At 39.0% G+C, this 21,385-nt stretch overlaps 1 protein-coding gene and 1 pseudogene across 1 annotated transcript; both read right to left on the bottom strand.

Moving 5' to 3' along the window:
- Positions 1-10,446: 10,446 nt before the first annotated feature.
- On the bottom strand, positions 10,447-12,786 carry LOC130867571 (protein max-like; annotated as a pseudogene).
- Positions 12,787-15,173: 2,387 nt separating this feature from the next.
- Positions 15,174-16,250, bottom strand: LOC130869864 (trace amine-associated receptor 7e). Its single transcript, XM_057762328.1, has one exon. It carries the CDS (start codon positions 16,248-16,250, stop codon positions 15,174-15,176), a length of 1,077 nt encoding a protein of 358 aa, XP_057618311.1.
- Between the last annotated feature and the right edge of the window lie 5,135 nt (positions 16,251-21,385).

The following is a 21,385-nucleotide window of genomic DNA, read 5'->3' as shown; positions in this document are numbered from 1 at the left end:
GTATGCTATTCCAGAAATCCTCAGAAAAAAATGCAGATTGTGTATTTGCTAATGTGTTTTTACTTCCTAACATTATTTGCTTCCTAATTCACAGTCAAACTTTCTTATTACAGGGATGTTCTTTAAGTCTATTTTAATTTTTTTTTTCCCTGCTCTATCTATTTCTTCACATCTCAAAAGCAGAGGTCTGGTCTGGGATGCCAGTTTAAATCTCACTTTTTATTGGCATTCAACCCTTATTTAATTCACCTACACTGTGCCTCCAGCACCTTTAACTCTCAGGATGAGGCCTAATGATGCCCAGAACAGTGTGTCCCTAGACTGAATCCCCATGGTGTAAGGTGAGGTAAGTGAGACCTCATCAGTAGAGATGTTGTTTGTGCCACAACCAAGTCCCCCATTCTAACTTGGGCATAGCTAACCTTTCTGTTCAAAGCATGTGTATGTGATTCCTACTCTAAGAGAACGTTACACAGAATTTCAAACTTTGTTCATTCACTAAAATTAACCTTTCCCCTTCATGAGAAATTTTATCAATGACTCTCATATTAAAAGTGAATAAAATTCTTTTACGTTAAAAATCTTTCTTCCTTCAGGCATTGGTCTGTGTTAAAGAAACAAGATGCAGTCGTGAAAACAATTCCTTTTCTCCTAGTTCAGCTTTAATATTTTTTTATTTGGTAAAGTTAGGATATGGACTGCAAGTACTTCCTTGTGGGATGAAGCAAGGAGGCCAGTACCACAAACAGGAGTATATTCTCTGTGTTTTATGATTTATCAGAATCATTAGAAAGATACTGTAAAATGCATGTGTGGAAGGGCATCACAGTCAGTCCTTCCAAGAAGTCAGCACAGGCTGGATATGCTATCAGAGTGTTGGGTAAAGAGTACATGATTTTATTTAACTTTTGAAATGGTTCACCTCACAAAACACTGTTACAGAATCTGCCTCAGCTTTGAAAAACTTATTCCCTTATAAATTTGGACACTGATAGTATTGGTTTTTTTGTTTTGTTTTGGGGGAGGGTTGGTATTAAGCTGTAATTCTACTCTAAATACTTCACATTAAAATCTATCTAAAGATTGCTAAGCAATTTTTTGCTTTCATCAATGAATGTGAATATGAACCTTTTCTGTGGCTTAATGGTAGGCAACATGGAATTGAATTTTTCATAACAATGATAATGATAATAGTAACAATAACAATAGTATACAAAATACATTTTTTCTTGTTTGCCTACTGCAACAAACAAGTGTAAAACACTTTCAATTATATTTATGGTTATATTCAAATAAAGCCACACTTTCACGGCAGGGAGCTGCCCAGTACACAGACAGTAGCTGCCCTCAGTACCCATGTGCAGGTGGGAGTTTGGATCCTCAGAACCCTAATAAATGTCTGTTGAGCATGGCTGCCCACCTGTAATTTTGGTGCTCAGAAGAAAAAGACACAGCAAGTTGGCTAGCTAGAGTAGTAGAATTGGCAATCTCTGGGTTCAAGAGAGAGACCTTGGCTCAAAGAATAAGGGGAGAGCAACTGGAGATGTCTCCCAATGTCACCTACAGGCTTCCACATACACATGCAGACATGTGGACATTCTTACAAATGCTAAATATAATAATAATGATTTTTTAGTTCTCTGCTTAATTTCAAGCTGTTCTTTTTATTATTGGAGATTTTTTGCCTACACTTTATGATTGTAGGAACATTTATTTAGTTTTAATTGTTTGGATATTTGATGGTACAGTATCATCTTTTAATATATATCCCAGGGGTGGGTTTCAATCTATTGGTCATAATTTCAAACATTTATTCATTTTTTTAGTTTCCATCTTTGTGACGAACATGTCACAATCTATGTTTATATTTAATAGTATTAATACTTTGTCCAAGTAATTAAAACCAACTTTTTCTTCTAATACTTCAGAATCCAAATGAATTTCCCCAGCTAGGTCCTTGGGCAGCAGAGGAGAAGGTTCCTGAACTGGCCTTATCCCATAGCCACACTGATGAATATCTTGCATATCACCATAGAACCTTCATTTGGATGGAGATAGAGACAGAGACCCACATTGGAGCACCGGACTGAGCTCCCAAGGCCCAGATGAAGAGCAGAAGGAGGGAGAACATGAGCAAGGAAGTCAGGACCGCAAGGAGTGTGCCCACCCACTGAGACTGTGGGGCTGATCTAATGGGAACTCAACAAATCAAGCTAGACTGGGACTGATGGAGCATATGATCAAACCGGACTCTCTGAACATGTCGGACAAGGAGGGCTGACTGAGAAGCCAAGGACAATGGCACGGGGTTTTGATCCTACTGCATGTACTGGCTTTGTGGGAGCCTAGTCTGTTTGGATGCTCACCTTCCTAGACCTGGATGGAGGGGGAGGACCTTGGACTTCCCACAGGGCAGGAAACCCTGACTGCTCTTTGAACTGGAGAGGGAGGGGGAAGGGGAAGGGGGATGGGAAGAGGGGGAGGGAAATAGGAGGAGGGGAGGAGGTGGAAATTTTTAAGTAAAAATAATAATAAAAAAAAGAAAAAAAACCCAATTTTTCTTCTAAGACGTCAGAATCCAAATGAATTAATTTATAATTTCCTGAACTTACTTACCATTTTTAAACAGTCCTAAAATCCATTACCATTTCCTAAATAATTTATTCTTTATTTTTCAGGTATTATTTTACATTATGGGTTTTTTATTATCAACACTGTAGAAACAGGAGTGTTTATAGAAAATCATGACAAAATTGCTGTATACTATGATATTAGACATATAAAATTTCAGGTAAAGAATAAAAGAATCCCACAAAAACAATCTCTATGTGCTGGAGAAATGACTCAATGATTAAGAACACCTGTACTCTTTCAGAGAATCCGAGTTCAGTTCCCATCATCCTCATGGTGGTTCACAGCTCTCATTAATGCCAGTTTCAGGGGATCTGGTGCCTTTTTCTGATCTCCATGGACACCAAAGCATGCAGTGTAGGAGAGAGTTGCTTGTTGGTTCCTGGCTGCTTAACCCCAAAATAACCACACAGAAACTGTATTGATTAAATCACCATTTGGCTCATTAACTCTAGCTTCTTATTAGCTAACTCATACATTTGAATTTAACCAGTTTCTAGTAATCTGTGTGTCACCATATGGCTGTGGCTTACAGGGTAAAGTTTCATCTGACTCTAATGGGGCTACATGACTTTTCTCTCACTCCACCCTTCTTTCTCCCAAAATTCAGTTTAGTTTTCCCCACCTACCTCTATTCCCTGTGCAGGCCCAAGACAGTTTTTTTTTTTTTATTATTATTAATCAATGGTATTCACAGCATACAGAGGGGAATCCCACATCAGTGCAGTTTTACAGGCAAGCAAAACACTCACACATAAAATGAATAGATCAAATAAAAGTATTCTATTTTTTTTCTTTTTCGAGACAGGGTTTCTCTGTGGTTTTGGAGCCTGTCCTGGAACTAGCTCTTGTAGACCAGGCTGCTCTCGAACTCACAGAGATCCGCCTGCTTCGGCCTCCCAAAATAAAAGTATTTTAAAACCTAAAAAGAAGTATCTATTGTAGAAATTGTACATGTTGCTCATAGAAAAACATGGATGGCAAGATTTTTGAAGACAATAATTAGCCACAGACAAATTAAGCATCCAAGCGATTTGAGTTGAGGTATCAATGCTATAGGGAATCTTAGAGCCAGTAGTTATTTACCCACTGGGGCATGGCCTCTTATACTATTTATGCTGATGTAGAGCATGTGTCTGGCCTCTTTGTCAGCTGTGGGATTTGGTTTCTGTTCTCCATTCTAGAAGAGGATTCTGATTTGTTGAGTCTACTCCTAAATAAATAATCATCTATTTTTCTTAATTCTGAGCTAATGTAATAATAATAATAGTGAGTAATAGAGTGAACAATTGTGAGCTATTATTTATAGGCAATTTACATTGGTATAGATTCTTGTATATTGATACGAACTTAAATTATATTAAATATGTTCCTATTTTCATCCACAATATTTGTATACCTAGACAAAGTATTTTGACATATTGTATGTATACATGCTTCAACCTCTGCTTAAAACATTTTTGTAAATTGATACAATTTTAGGATATATTTATCATATTGCAATGTACATTTCTACCTCTGATCAAGATACTTATACATTGTCAACATTTTGAAGTCATTGTCCTCATTTGTTGCACAGTTGTTTATTGTATAATATTCTAATATGAAGTCTTAGTCTTTAAGTTATGTAGGTATTAAGAATTATAGATCAATATGCATCTATGTTTGTCATACTCATAGTTAAACTAATCAGGTTCTTTAGACACACAGAGATTGTATTCTGCATAGATAGGTAATCTTCAACCACTTAAAAGAGCTGTAGAATATGACATTTAAATAACTTAGGATTCTGTTGAACTGAGAAACAATTGCTCATGGCAGCACTGATCTATTCCTGAGAGAATGTTGAGCACCAAAAACCCTCCACTTGGAGCTTGCTTTCTTCTTGGCAAAACTGGCCTTTGGGCAAAGAAATGCCCATGCCTCAACCACTGACAAGGTATGTGGTATTTGGAAATGGATAAGCAGGACAGTCAAATCTTTCCAAGACAGGGTAAGATGGTTTTGAAAAATTTTCTGCCTCTGAAAATGGTCTGTCAGTTACTCTAGGCCTTAGCCAAAGTTGGTTGCTTCAACGTTACAAATGAGACTTTGGGTTAGGTAGTCAGTTGTCTCTGTCATTTGTTGTACATTTTTGAAGTTGCTTGATTGCACTTCCTGTTTACTCAAGTAATATTATTTCCTTTCTTGGATCTTCAATGGGTTTGAAGACTAGATAGTTATAGTTACTTTCCTCTCATGACTTGGCCAAGTTATTTATGATACAAGACTTAAACTAGTTAGGATAGGATAATTATTGAACATATTTGTTCTTATTGTATATAATTTTGTATTAGGCTTAGAGGTCTCTTATTTAAACAAAAGGGGGAGGTACTGTAGAAAATCCTACAGCCAGTAGTTACCCACCCACTGGAGCATGGCCTCTTATACTATTTATGCTGATGTAGAGCATGTGTCCGACCTCTTTTCCAGCTGCAGGATTCAGTTTCTGTTCTCTTTTCCAACAGAGGATTCTGGTTTGTGAGTCTACCCCTAAATAAATAACCATCTATTTTTCTCAATTCTGAGCTAGTGTGGGATTTCTTTAAGTGTCCTTCTTCATACCAAGGATATATTGCATAAACTAATAGTTATTAAATCATATTTCTATCAAGTGACTTAAGATGATCATGCAATCAAGAACCTACTAGAATAAAGGCCATGCTATGAAACTTACATATAATTTCTCCTCCTCAAATTAAAGCAAAATATTCATGGACTGTAAAATAGCTGTCATAATGACAACAAAATTCCCATTTTGTCAACATATTCCTTAATTACAGAATTGGCCCGAGTTACGTGATAAATTATTGGTACCTATTACGTTAGTGGATATTTTTATGTTCTTGTGAACCAAAGAAACAATTAAATCAGAAATCAATGAATTTTGAGCTAAACTATAGTAGCTAAACTGGCAAATTGTCTTATAACTGCAGAAAAGTATTATGAACTCCTTAAAGGAATCAGTGAAGGAACTGATCATACATAGTCATAGATGATCAGAAATATTATCACTTCGACTCATGGGTGGCAGCTTTTCTCACTTTTTTTGGCCACACTAGCTTTATGCCTCCTTCAAAATGACTGTCCTTGTGAGCAATGCTTTCAATCTTTTTAACTTGTCTTCTTGTCACTATAAAAATATGACTATATAGAATTTCCATAATAGAGGAAGGTATGAAAAATAACAGAAAACCTGTGAATACTCAGCCTTAGTTTAGAACACTGACATCGTTCTATGCAGTTAGCAGCACTGGAAAATTCTCCCAGTAGTGTCATAGAACACAACACTGTTATAAACCAAGGGCAGAATCCAGAAGATGCTGATGCAAATCCCTGACTCAGCCACCATGAACTTGTTTGGGTAAATCGAAGGATCAGTGACAGTGATGTCCCTGTTGATGAAGATGAAGCATGGGTGGAAGATAAAAGAGTATCAAAATTCCATATCATAGTAGGTCAGAAAATTAGAGAAGTTTTTCCCAAAGTACCAGCAACTCTCAATGGATGTGACCATGCTGAAGAACATCCCATACAGAGTCAGAATGAGCCATAAATACAATAATGAAATCCAGTTACTGGAAATAGAGGGTGAACCTAAACTTCAGGAAATTCCCAAACACAGTCATCACAATTCCGAAATCAAAGACTATGCAGAGGATGACCAAGGACCCAGGTGAATAGGTTTATACAGAAGACTTCATCAGGTTCTTGTAACAGAGGGCTATGGGTGACAAGTTTCTTCTCTTGGCATTGTTGTTTATGTGGTTACAAGTTCTGAAGTTTGATCAATCACATAAGACAACAGTTTTTTATTTGCTGAGGGGAGAAAAAAATCATTAATTTTTATATCTAAGGTGTCATTATCAAACACTTTTGACATTCCCTGTCACATCTTAATTTCAGCTTTAATCTTTCAGCCTATAAAGCAGGTGAAAATTCTCCTTAAATTTGTGAGTTCCATAATGTCATCGTTACAATCATGATTCTAATTTCTCTGTATAATCTGAGAAATATATTTTAAATTCAGCAGCAATTAGGCTTCAAAAAGTATGCAGAAAATCTTCTCCTGCCCAAAGTGGTTCTGGCTGTATAATTTAATCAATCACTTTCAATACCTGGTCTTTTTTGACTAGTCCTGTCCTCATTGTCAAAGCCCTGAAATTTCATGAGATTTTAACACGTTACTCAATTTTCACAACTTCTATCCCTTATGTTGACAAAATGAGTGAGTCAAACTCCCAGAAAACAAATCCAAATTGCATGTCAGAAACAATGACAATAGTAATCCCCAAAGGGTGCGATATGAACAATGAGAAGAAACTTACATAAGTCACTTCTTTTGTTTTTTATCATTTGTATTTTTTATTAATGTTTTTGAGCTCTACATTTTTCTCTGCACCCCTTCCTTCCTTTTCCCTCCCCTTTAACCCACTCCCATGGTCCCCATGATCCCAAATTACTCAGGAGATCTTGTCTTTTCTACTTCCCATGTAGATTAATCCATGTATGTCTCTCTTAGGGTCCTCATTGTTGTCTAGGTTCTCTGGGATTGTGATCAAAAGTCACTTCTTAATATTTGGTGTTTACATAAAATACCATAGTGATAAAAATGGCAGAGACAGCGGAAAAAGGAAAATGAGACAAATTCTCACTTTTAATTACAATATTAAAAGTTAAAACCAAACATATATACACAGTAACTGATGGAGGAAGGTCATTGGTTAATTAATAAAGAAACTGCTTGGCCCTGATAGGTTAGAACATAGGCAGGTGGAGTAAACAGAACAGAATGCTGGGAGGAAGAGGAAGTGAGGTAAGACACCCCAGACAGACGCCATGCTTCTGCTCTCCAGGGCAGAAGAGATGAAGCAAGCGGCCAGGTCAGACATGCTGAATCTTTCCCGGTAAGACTGGCGCTACACAGATTATTAGAAATGGGTTGATCGGGATATGAGAATTAGCCAGGAAGGGCTAGAGCTAATGGGCCAAGCAGTGTTTAAAAGAAGACAGTTTGTGTGTTGTTATTTTGGGGCATAAGCTGGCCAGGCAGCCAGGAGCTGGGTGACAGGAATGCATCCCGCAGCTCCTACAACAAATAACAAATAATACAGTCAAGCATGGTGGCACACACCTTAAATCCCATCAGGAGGCAGAGGCAAGCGAATCTCTACATGTTTGAGACAGATCTGGTCTGCAGGTTAAGTTCCTGGCCAACCAGGGCTACATAATGAGATCCTACCAAAAAGAATGGTCAAATATCACAATTTGAGTCTCTCTCAGTGTTGATATGTGTGACCAGATGGTGGGCTTCCTCTTAGTTTTGAGATAAAGTCTATAACTAAACGCTCTCCAATCCCCACTGAACTAGACAGGTTGTCCAGTGAACCCCCTAGATCTACCCATTTTTGTCCTACAATGCTGGATGACAGGCACATACTGCCATACCTGACCTTTACGTATGTGTCTGTAAATGGGTTTGTTCGTGTGCCTGTAGGTGCCAAAGGAAGCAAGATCCACCGGATCTTGTGTTACAGCCAGTTGGAAGGTGCCTAGTGTGGGTGCTGGAAACTCAACTTGGGTCTTCCACAAGAGCTGTACATCCTTGTAACTAGTGTAAATTCTAAGTAGTTATAGTTCTTGATTCAAAACGTCATACTGCATAATTTATCCTAAAACAATCTTAAGAACCAAGGATGACCTTGAATTCTAATACTCCTTTCTCCATCTGATGAGAAATGGAATCACAAGCAATTTTATTTTCTTTAACTGAATAATATACAATATTTCCTTAATGCTTTCTTCCATTATTATGTAAGCAAGCTGATTCTAGACTAACTTGCGAATAATGCAGCAATAAACAGGAATATGAAGATAGATACATTGCATACTGACTGTGATTCACTTGCATACACTTTAAAGAATGACGTAATTACATCACAGGGTAGTGAGTAGAGAAGCGGTAAGTACTAGAAAGGGGAAAGCCACTGCCCGACAGTGCTGTAAACACAGGGTCAGGTACAGGCAAAGCAAGGTGTCACTTCAGTGTTTTTATACTGTAACTCTTTTTTTTTTGATAAAATAAGTTTTTATTTATATTCTTATAGTAAAGGGGGAAGCCTTAACTTGCAAGACAATTCTTGGGCAGTATGTACAACATACTTTCTGTTTCCATGGAATGGAATCGAATACCGACTGAGACTACAGAGTATACACTAGAAATCAGGAAACGCTGGCAACAGAGTAGGAAAAGACAAAGAAATGAAGCCTAAAGACATGAAACCCTTCACTGGGCTCTGTTGACCACAGCCAGAGCCAGGGCTGGATCACACAGTGGCGACAAGTTCCAGGACTGGAGGCAAGGAGGGAGAAAGGCTGTAGTGGGCTGTGGGTTTGGTACCAGGTAAGTCGCTCTTGGTATTTACATACAAAATAGTTGGCCCTATTTCTTAGAAATACACGCAGAAAGAAATGAAGATTTGATCATTACTTTATGAATCTGTCGCTTTACAGTATCGACATCATCAGAAATAGGGGCATTTCATTCAGATTCAAATTTCAGTAGCAGGAAATAAATATCAAAACATCATCACTGGCCCTTAATACAAAACTTCTACCCCTCCTACAACTCCCTCCCTCCCTCCCTCCCTCTCTCTCTCCCTCCCTCCCTCCCTCCCTCCCTCCCTCCCTCCCTCCCTCCCTCCCTCCCTCCCTCCCTGTCCTGCCCACACATTGATGTGGGAGTCTTCTGTTTTGTGTTGATTTCATTGGTTAAATAAAGAAACTGCCTTGGCCCTTTAATAGGACAGAAAATTAGGTAGGCGGAGTAAACAGAACAGAATGCTGGGAGAAAGAAGCCAAGTCAGTCAGTCGCCATGCTTCTCCTCTCCAAGATGGGCGCAGGTTAGGATCCTTCCTGGTAAGCTACCACCTCGTGGTGCTACACAGATTCTTAGAAATGGGTTAATCAAGATGTGAGAATTAGCCAGAAAGAGGTTAGAGCTAATGGGCCAAGCAGTGTTTAAAAGAATACAGTTTCCGTGTAATTATTTTGGGGCATATAAGCTAGCCATGCAGGCAGCCGGGCACCAGAATGCAGCCCACCGCTCCTTACAACAACACATAACCACCCCTACCACTCCTGGTGGCCCTCACTGCTGCCATCTCCTATACATACCAGTGTCACGTGGCCTTCTGTAAGGCTGACTCTGCAGGCTTAAAACAACTGAAGCGTGAAACATGCCAAGGATTCTGCAAATCTGTCCCTGCTTTCCTTTTCACCACAAACTTCTTCAAGAATCTGGTCTTTCAACAGGAGCAATAGATAGCATTTCCAAAACCCAATCCTTACAGAGGAGAGGGATAATTCTGATTACTCCAATCTGGTCATCTTGTCAAAGTGGAGCAGTTCAGAGTCACAAATTCCACCAAACAGGTGAGAGGACTGGGAGGAGCCTAGCGGGGCAGATGCCCTCCAGGCACACGCTCTGAAGGCAGGAAGAGTTGGGTGGGGGGGCAGGACGCCATGTACTCAGAGGTCTGGCCAGCTGTCTGTCCTCCACAGAAAGAGCTGCCAAGTTAGGGTGTTTTGGTTTAAAATTTCTGGTGGGACGGGAACCCCTGAAGGGAACACATTTAAAAATAGTGGACACAGGGAGGGGATGAGAGCTGTTTTCCAAGAGCTTCTATGCAAATATAACAATTAATAAAGAGAGAAGAAACTAAAGAATCTGTCAATGGTTTGCAAGTTCTAACGATGAACTGAGAGGATGAGGTTTAGCTGGGCTCCATCCGGAGTTTCTTCCTGCTCTGGGGCTCTTCAGGCTAGGACTCTGAGCTGGAGTCTGAACCCCCATCGAAGGCAGAGATGGTGCCGCCCTTGGCGTTGGCATAGAGGCTGTTGTCTGAGGAGGGGTAGTTGGTCTGCAGTTGGGCACTTGACCTTGCCTTCTCCAGTGCACGGACTTGCTGCTCCAGAAGAGCACTCTGACGCTTGAGGTCATCAATGTCATGCTGGTGCGTGTGGTTTTTCCTTCGCATATACTGGATATACTCTGTTGTTTTGTCTAAGATTTGGGCCTGGGATGCCTTCTCTCCTTGGAGTGATGGGACCAAGTCCCGCAAACTGTGAATCAAGGTGTCTCCAGTGCATTATGGTGAGCCCGTTTGTCAGCGTAGCTCTCCACCTCGATGTCAGCACAGGAGGGGAGGGGTGGAGGGAAGGAGGAAGTCACCTACAACAACAAGCCAAGTGCCCCCCCACACACACTCACTCACTTGTTCCCTCCCTCACTCACTCACACACACTCACACACACACCTACTGTAACTCTTCTACACTTACACTAGACAATCCAAACTCAATAAAGACACCCAGGCTGATCTGGCTTTTGAAAACCTAATGCTGAGGTAAGATATAATTAGGAGATATTCCCAATGCTTATAACATTCCTGTACAAATGCAAATACCACTGTTGTTTGCAAAATTGTGTTCACTAAATGGGTCTGCAAAAAGTCAGATGAAGATTAGACAGTAGTTTTGTTGCAATGGGGTTTAAGATTCTAATACTGAAAGCATGATTTTCATGCCAGCTTTTGTTTCTTTGGTGAATATAAGTTTTCCTTCTCATTTCTGCATTAGTGTTAGTTTAGAAGCTGTTGGTTCCTGAACACATTATTTAAAACCCACACACTTGTAATTATCCAAGTGATAAAGAATGTGAACCATTCTTTATTAGCGAAGGATTTTGTAAGGATGGTCTATAGTCATAGCACAGCCAAAATTAAGAAGATATTTAGTGAAAAAAAAAGAGATAATGGTTTAATGCCCCATCTTCATGTGTTAGACTCCAATGCAGTGGTTCCCAGTTTTCCTAATGCTGTAATCCTTTAATTCAGTTCTTCACATCGTGAAGACCTGACCCCAACCATAAAAGTATTTCATTGCTACTTTATGACTGTAATTTTGGTCTGTTGTGAATAATAATGAAAATATTTGATATGCAGGAGCTCTGCTATTCGACCACACTGAAAGGGTAGTTCATCCCTATGAAGGGATTGAGACCCACAGATTGGGAATGTAAATATTTGATATGCAGAATATCTGCTATGTGATCCCAGTGAAAGGGGAGTTCATTCCTCCAGAGGTATTGAGACCCCACAGGTTGGGACTCCTTGGAATAGAGGATAGCCAAACAGACATAAGAAAGATCAAAATAAAAGCCTGTATATGAACAGCAGTAAGCAATGAAGACAGGCAACAAATTGTCTACTAATGGATCTAGGTAATTCTTTGAGTTGATGAATAATTGTACCAGTTCAGCTTGATTCACCACATAATCTATGTGTATTTCACAAACATTTTTTATAGATACTGTTAATTGCCTAAGGAATGCTTAGATATGAGTATAAAATTATGCTTGTTTAACCATAGAATGAAAATGTTCTGCACCCAATCTTGCTTTTTCCTCTTTCGATAAATTCTCGATTGTCAGTCTCCACGAGCACTGAAAATGTGGATTTATTTCAACTTCAGTTCCACACGCTCAGTCCATATCTGAGCATTGTTCCCTTCCTTCCAGCAAAAGACAAGCAATGGTGAATAATGTTTGGTTTGAGAAAGATAAATGTCTTTCTTCATGTTCACTATACTACAGCCATTTCTGTTTTCATCCCAAAAGGAGGAGCAAAGGGTAGATTAAAACGGATGAAATAATTCTATAACTAATTTCATCTGCTCTGGTTAAGAGCTCACTAGGTAGGCTACATTTCTGTGCATCAAGCCCCTAATCATGATGGCCTAAACTTAAGTATTCTGTGGGAAGCATAACAATCCACAGTTACAAAGGGCTCACATCAAGATGGCCTCTTTCTACCAATTCAGCTCCTGTATGAAATTCAGGCAAGCTCTGCCTAGGCTCTTTGCCTTCCGTGAGTGCTCTATATCATGTAGAACTCACATTTCTTTGTTTTATGGCAGAGAGAGTTAGCGTAGGTTTCTTTCAATCACTCAAATTACCTTCTCAATTTTACCTTCTTTCTTCTCCAAATAAACATGGGCAAGTTTAGGAATATAAATAAATAGAGAGACTTGACTGGGGACTAACGCTTTAATCATCTTATCTGTGCCTTCTTCAAAGTCATAGTCCTTAAAAAACAAGATATTATGAAAATCTCGTAAAGCTTCCTGTCATGCACAGACTGCCAGCAGGGACTGGGAGAGAGTCACTGGAAAATCTCAGCACATGTCCTGGTAGGGAAGGATTTTGCCAACAGGATCAGATGTGTACCATATCACAGAGCTTACATTTGTTTGGTGGCTTGTCCATTAAAGCTACGTGACTACTACGCACAGGTATTTATTTTCCTGGTATCAGTACTCTACTTTTTTTTTTTTATCTTTCTTGATTCTGGACAATGAATGGGTTTATAAAGAGGGACTCGAGGGACCGAAAATTAAGAGCTTTCATTCAATGGTCTGCAACTGGATGGCATGAGCAGGAAAGACAATGTGCTAAATTGCACATGATTTTGAATTTTTAATTTAAATTATATTTTGAATAAATTTTTAAATTCATAAACTATGTAGTATTTCCAGAGTTGGTGTGTTTACTACGGGTCCCTTCAATAAACAGTTCCTGAAATAAGGACACATGCAATAAATCACCACAAGCACAGAGATTCTTAGACATTAATCATGCACTAACATGTTCAGATTTATAATGAGTCTCCAAATGCTTATGAAAATAGTCAGAAAAGTATATTGCTCTAGGAAGGGGCTTGAAAAAATTACTTTTTAAATTTGTTTGAAAAGTATCTTAGTCAGGATTACTGTTGCTGTGATGAAACACCACGACTAAGGCAAGTAAGGGAGAAAAGCATTTACTTGCGCTTACACTTCTGGGTATCAACCCATCACTGAAGGAAGTTGGGGCAGGGAATTAAAAAGTCCAGGAACCTCCCAGAGGCAAGAGCTGTTGCAGAAACTTTGGCACTGACTGCCTTGCTTGGTCTGCTTTCATGTATAACCCAGTACCACCAGCCTAGGGATGGCACCACTGAAAACTGAGAAGTAAGGATTTCCTGGAGTTCTAAAACAATATAGGTTAGTCTGAACTACAGAGAACCTGTCTCTAATAAAAATCAGATACAGTATCATCTCTACGGGAAATGATTACCAATTTAAAATAGATCTGGTAATCTATTTTAATCTATTTCATTTTAATCTAAAACCAGCAATCATTAATAATAAAATTCATGGTATACATCAACAAAAATTAGAAAAATTACTAAGCAAGAACAACACAATGTATATCCATAACTTTGCTAAATAGAAACTGCTCAGATTTTTTTCCTTTATTTTTCTATTATGTGTATGTGTGTTTTGCTTGCATGTATATCTGTGCACCATATACTTGCAATGCCTACCAAGTCCAAAGTTGCAAATGGGACTAGAGTTAGCAAAGCCTGTGTGCGGTCATGGAGGGTCCTCTGAAAGAGCAGTCAGTGCTCTTAACTGCAAAGCTGTCCCTCCAGCCACATGGTTTAGACCTTTTTGTCTAAAATAATAATAATAATAATCTAGAATAGAGTATGGAGTTTGTTTATTCCACTACTGTATACTTACTGCTCTCTAATTTATGATTTAACCAAGTCATCTGTATAACACTAAGTTGATTTTATCCAGGATTATTTTTAAGACAAATTCAAACATTTTGATAGGTGGGCAATAGTGTGTTCTTTTTCAGAACACATTACTTATTTGGCTTTTGTGTATATTTTAGAAAACTTCTATAAATCCATATAAACTTTAAAAATATTGATGTATCAGGTGATTTATGTATGTCATTGAATAAAGAACAACCACATTTAAATCCTTAATTTAAACAAATAACCACTTGTAAAGCTTATGAACTGTGACGATTCCTGTGTGGGTTTTCCTTAGAAAGCAGGTCTCTGGACAGAGGTTATTATTTGTGATATCATTTTTCCCTCTGTAAACAATGCAGTAGGTGTTAGTTAATACATACACTTCTTGTTTTACTTTTCCTGACCTTAAAAATCACATTTTAAATATACAAATCTGGGCCACAATGAATAGAGAACCACACACACCACTTCTCTAAGGAAGAGTCAGCTGGTAAGGGTCTTTTTGATTCATTTATATTGTATTCAAAAAATTAAAGACTATTAGATTTAAAGACTGTATATTCAAAATTGAGGCTTAAAAGTTTTAACAAAAGTCAAAAATCAGAAAGTTAGAAAGGCAGGAAAAAAAGCTACAGGATACCAAACAACATTAAAAAGCACAAAATACAAGATCATCTAATTCAATTACAACTAGAAAATAATTTTACATTTATGGAAGAACATGGAAACTAGAATTAAGTAACATGATCAGAGATGAAGCAAAATTCATGACTCAAAAGGATCACAGGTGGCACTTAGTATCCTGGTGATGTCCTTATGTTAATCTCTTGCCAATCCCCAACTAACCCAAGGAATCTACTCAAGAAACAAGTTGGTGGCTGAGGAATTCTCTTTCAAGATTCTGCCAGTGACAATCAGTTTGATGGCTTTTCGAAACCAAGGATAAAAGAAAGCATAAATCAAAGGGTTCATGGCTGAGTTGTAGTAAGCGATCCACACCAGGATTTCATACACATACGTGGGAGTGATGAACCCTAGGAAGGCGTCAATGATGGAGTCAATGAAGTATGGCAGCCATGACAGAAGAAAGGCTACCACTGCGATCCCCAGGGTTTTGGCTGCTTTCCTCTCTCTCTTGGCCACTCTGTCCTTATAGCTGTCTGATGCATTGGCAGTCTGGTCGCTCATTCTCTCAATCTTCTGAGCCTGCTGTTTAGCAATGAGGAAGATCTTAGAGTAGACAGTTATCATTATGAGTGTAGGGATAAAAAAAATCAGGAAATTGATGAAGACCCAGCTCTGATTCACTGCGACTTGACAGCCTCCCACACAGGTAAGGGCAGTCACTAGATCCTCTAGCCCAGCTTCATTTGCCCCTGTGTAAAGGAGGGAAAAGCTATAGGTGATAGACAGGATCCAGGAGAAGGTGATGCACTTGTGAGAACCAGATGCAGAGAACCTGGTGGGGTAGGTGAGGGGGTCACTGACAGCAATATATCTATCCACAGAGATGAAGCACAAGTGGAAGATAGAAACACTACAAAATGACACATCAAAACAAGAATGTAACTTACAGTAAGTGTCCCCAAAGTACCAGCAGCTCTCCACAGATCTCACTGTGCTGAAGGGCATCACAGTCAGTCCCACCAAGAAGTCTGCACAGGCCAGGGATGCCACCAGAAAGTTGGCAGGGGAGTGCAGCTGCCTGAAATGAAGAATTGACATCACCACCAGGAGGTTTCCACACACAGCCAGCACAGCTCCAAAACCAAAGAGTGCATAGAGGATGAGGCGAGGGCCTGGGGAGTATGGGTTCCTGATGCAGGATCCATTCAGGTTCTCATAGCACAGTAGGACTGTAGTGGTAGAGAACTTTTCTCTGCTCAGGATACTGTCTTGATCCCAGAGAAAACTTTCATCACCTGTAGCCATGTAGGCTATTCCAAAGGTCCTCAGGAAAAAAAAAATACAGAATGTCTAATTGCTAATTGATTTTCATTTTCTAAAATATCTCCTTCCTAATCCACAGTCAAACTCCCTTATTACATGAATGCTCTTTATGTCTATTTTAATTTTTCTCTACTCTATTTCTTCACATCTCAAGAGCAGCAGTCTATTCTGTGACACACATTTAAATTCCACCTTTTATTAGCATTCTCATCCTTATTTAACTCACCTACACTATGCCCCGAGCACTTTTAACCTCAGGAAAGCAGCCTAATGATGTCAAACACAGGGTGTCCCTAGGACTGAATCCCCATGGTGTAAGGTGAGGTAGGTGAGAGCTCATCAGTAAGGATGTTGTTTATGCCACAACCAAATTGTCCCCCTTCTAACTTGTTGGTGACAACTGACCTTTCTGTTCAATGTAGGTGATTGTGATTCCTGTCCTAATAGAACTTTACCCAGAATTTGAAAATGTGTTTACTAAAAATGATTTTCCCCTTCATGAGAAATTTTATCAATGACTCTTATCTTGAAAGTGAATAAAATTGTTGCGTTAAAATTCTTTCTTCCTTCAGGCATTGGTCCATGTTAAAGAAACAAGATGCAGTCATGAGAATAATTCTTTTTCACCAGGTTCAGCTTTAAGTATTTGATTTGTTACAATTGGGGTATGGACTCCAAGTATTTGCTCATGGAATGAAGCAAGGAGGCAAGTATCACAAACATCACTAACTTCTCTGTGTTCTTTGGTTTAACGACATCATTAGAAAGATACTATGAAACTTAAATGCAAAAGGAATCTTTGGAGTGTGATGTTCCAGTGTATGATTCTATTTCACTTTGGAAATGTTTCTCCTCACAAAACACTGTCATAGCATCTGCCTCAGCTCTGAAAAGATTTTTCTGCTGAAAACCTGGACAGTGCTAGTACTGTTTCTTGGGTATTGAGTTGTAAATGAAACTTTAACTACTTCACATTAATATCTATCTAAAGATTTTTAAAGTGTTTTTTCCTTTCATCAATACATATGAACCTTCTCTGTAGTTTAATGGAAGTCAATGTGTAATCATATTTTTCATAATAATGATGATGATAATAATATTAATATATAAAATGTTTTTTTTCTTATTTGCCTACTCTAACAACCAAAGGGTAATACACTTCCAAATACATTCATGGGTTTATTCTAAATAAAACTATACATTCAGGACAGGGAGCTGACCAGTAAACAAAGTGCTGCCAGTACACATGTTGGAATGGGAGTTTGGATCCTCAGAACCCTAATAAATGCCTGGTGAGCATGACTACCCATCTGTTATTCTGGTGCTCAGAAAAAAAAAAAAAGACAGTTGATTCCCACAGAAAGATGGCTAGCTAGAATAGTAGTACTGGAAAACTGTGGGTTTAACTGAAAGACCTTGCCTCAAAGAACAAGCAGGGAGCAATTGGAGAAGACTCCCAATGTCACCTAAAGGCTATCACATGACACGCCTCAAAAAGTAAAAGTGAAAATAAACGAAGTAGAGGTTAAAATAAAGCTACACAAAGATGGAAAATACACAGAGAATTTTGATACTGTATGCTATCATGCTCTGTTTGAATTGTTTGAATGCTGAGGAAGGAGCAACAGCTACTAAAAGATATTTGTTTATAAATGCTGCTGAACTAATCCAACATAGATATTTGGGAAATACCTTGACTTCAGAATTTGGATCTAAGGATATGATACTTTGGAAAAGAGTTTCTTCTTTTGTTTTCACAGAGGATGAAACCCTGTGGATTGTTTCTATTCCAATACGGTATGATGGACCACGCCCTCCTGAAGGGTTGCTGTGAACACCTTCAAAAAATTACTTTGCTCAACTGCCGACTGAGAGGAACCTAGCACACAGGTTATCCCATAAAAGACCTAAATAACAGTGCCCCCATTCAGCAGGAAGCAGTTTGGAGAGAAATAACTATGCCCATATTCCCAAATATTGTTTATAAATGTTCTTTTACATTTAAAGGGGGATATGATATAGATATGAATAATTTGCGTTGATATGGATTTTGCTTTAGTGATTTAAATTTAAGGTCAGTTTTGTTATATGTATATGTATTTTTGATCTTGATTAAGGTATTGTGATTATGTAGTTCACTTAAAAATGTAATGTATATAGGTTGTTAATAGATAATCATCTATAATAGTCAAGTTTGTAGTCATGTTAATTAGATTTTCTAGATGAACATAGATATATTTTAGATAGGCATTCTTCATATCTTTCAAAGATTATAGAATATGGCATTTTAAACGTTTTAATAACTTAGGGCTTTTCATGACAATGAGACACGTCTGCTCCTGGCAGCACCAATCTACTTCAAGAAGAAAGAAGATGGGCATCGAAGAGGCACTTATGGAGTTTGATAGCCATTTGGGCAAGAAACTGCTCTTGCCTGGACTATTGCATAAACTGGACACAGAGAACCTGCAGAGAGGACTGCTGAACTTGCCTAAAGGTGAGATGATCTTTCAGGGTTCCTGATTCATGAAAGAGTCTGTGAGACATTCTGCAGGACACAGCAGATAGTGACTGAACTGCCTTTGAAATTTCCTGCTTCATGGAAATGTCTGCTGGAAACTATGGGCCTGTAGGCTGAAGATGGATGCCCCAATGGTACAAAGAAACTTTGGGTGACTGTCCAGGCAGCAAGATATCTCTGTGACTTCTAGAGTTTTGGAAGTTTCTTACTTCTTGTTTACTTAGGTAATATTATATCCTTCTGGAGTCTTTGCTGGAGTTGAAGAATGGTTAGTTATAGTTATAGTTTTCCTTTGTTATGATAAAAGATAAAATAGATGTAAATATTGTAACTGTAATACTTGCTTTATAACTGTTTTGTTATATGTAATTTTGCTATGTTAAAGTTAAAGCTTTCCTTTTTTTGTTTAAACAGAAAAAGGGGAAATGATGGAGGAAGGTCATTGGCTAATAATAAAACTGCCTTGGCCCATTTGATTGGCTAGCCTTTAGGTGGGTGGAGTAAACAGAATAGAATGCTGGGAAGAAGGGAAGTGAGCTCAGATGCCCTACCGCTCCAGTCCCGGGCAGACGCGATGAAGCAAGCTGCCAGGTCAGACATGCTGAATCTTTCCGGTAAGACTGGTGCTACACAGATTATTAGAGATGGGTTGATCAGAATATGAGAATTAGCCAGTAAGGGCTAGAGCTAATGGGCCAAGCAGTGTTTAAAAGAATACAGTTTTTGTGTTGTTATTTCGGGGCATAAGCTAGCCAGGCGGCCGGGAGCTGGGTGGCAGGAACGCAGGCCGCAGCTCCTTTCAACAATTTATTCTTTTCTTCAGATATTATTTTACATTATGATTTTCTTTTACTATCAACACTGTAGAAATATGAGTATTTATAAAAAATAATGATGAAATTACTGTATATTATGACATTAGACATAAAACTTCAGGTAAAGAGTAATAGAATCCCACAAAAGACAGTCTCCAAGGGCTGGAGAGAGGACTCAGTGGTTAAAAACAATTGTGTTCTTGCAGTTTTTGCAGAGGACCCAGGTTCAGTTCTCATCACCCACATAGAGGTTTACAGCTCTCATTAATGCCAGTTCCAGGGGATCTAATACCTTCTCCTGATATGCAAGTGGTGCACAGATATACTGGAAAACAAAACACTCACACATAAAATGAATACATTCAATAAAAATATTTTAAGACTTAAAGAGAAGTCTCTATTGTAAAAACTGTACTTGTTTCTCATAGTAAAACATTGGTGGGAGGCTTTCTTTTAGTTATAAACTGATTTGTCTAGTATCTCCTGCTTCTTATTAACTTTTACAACTTAAACTAGCCCATTATTCTTTTTTATTTTTATTATTCATTTATTAAAAATTTCCACCTCCTTCTCCCATTTTCACTCCCACTCCCCTCACTGCCCCTCTCCCTCCCTCTCCAGTCCTAAGAGAAGTCAGGGTGCCCTGCCCTGTGGGAAGTTCAAGACCCTCCCCCCTCTATCGGGTCTAGGAAGGTGTGCATCCAAACAGACTAGGCTCCCAAGAAGCCAGTACATGCAGTAGAATCAAAACACGGTGTCATTATCATTGGTTTTTCAGTCCGACCTCATTGTCAGCCACATTCAGAGAGTCCAGTTTGATCCCATGCTCATTTAGTCCCAGTCCAACTGGCTTTGGTGAGCTCCCATTTGATCAGTCCCACCCTCTCTGTGGGTGAAAGCACCCCTTGTGGTCCTGACTTCCTTGCTCATGTTCTCCCTCCTTCTCCTCTTCATCTGGGCCTTGGGAGGTCAGTCCAGTGCTCCAATGTGGGTCTCTGTCTCTATCTTCATCCATCGCCAGATGAAGGTTATATGGTGATATGCAAGATATTCATCAGTGTGGCTATGGGATAAAGCCAGTTCAGGTACCCTCTCCTCTGCTGCCCAGGGACCTAGCTGGGGAAATCCCCTTGGACACCTGGGAACCCCTCTAGAGCGAAGTCTCTTACCAACCCTAAAATGGCTCCCTTAGTTAAAATATCTTCTTCCCTGCTCCCATATCCACCCTTCCTCCATTTCAACCATCCCATTCCCCTAAGCTCTCCCAATCCTCCCCTTCTCACTTCTCTCTCCCCATCTCCCCTTTCCCCCAACCCACACCCACCCCCGTGCTTGCAACTTTTGCCTGGTGATCTTGTCTACTTCCAATATCCAGGATTATAAATATATGTTTTTCTTTGGATTCACCTTCTTATTTAACTTCTCTGGGATCAAGAATTATAGGCTCAATGTCCTTTTTTTATCGCTAGAATCCACTTACGAGTGAGTACATACCATATTCATCTTTTTGGGTCTGGTTACCTCACTCAGGATAGTGTTTTCTATTTCCATCCATTCGCATGCAAAACTCAAGATGTCATTGTTTTTTACCACTGAGTAGAACTCGAAAGTGTGTATTGTCACACCTTCTTTATCCATTCTTCTATGAGGGGCACCTAGGTTGTTTCCAGGTTCTGGCTATTACAAATAGTGCTGCTATGAACATAGTTGAACAAATGCTTTTGTAGTATGATTGTAGCCCATTATTCTTATCTGTGTTAGCCACGTGGCTTGGTACCTTA

Source organism: Chionomys nivalis, chromosome 2 (assembly GCF_950005125.1).
Source record: "Chionomys nivalis chromosome 2, mChiNiv1.1, whole genome shotgun sequence".
Taxonomy (NCBI): Eukaryota; Metazoa; Chordata; class Mammalia; order Rodentia; family Cricetidae; genus Chionomys; species Chionomys nivalis.
Note: the sequence above shows the minus strand (reverse complement) of the source record. Positions and strands in the feature narration are given on the sequence as shown.

Coding starts and splice junctions, on each gene's coding strand:
- LOC130869864 (XM_057762328.1), bottom strand. CDS start 16,250: ATGGCTACAGGTGATGAAAGTTTTCTCTGGGATCAAGACAGTATCCTG.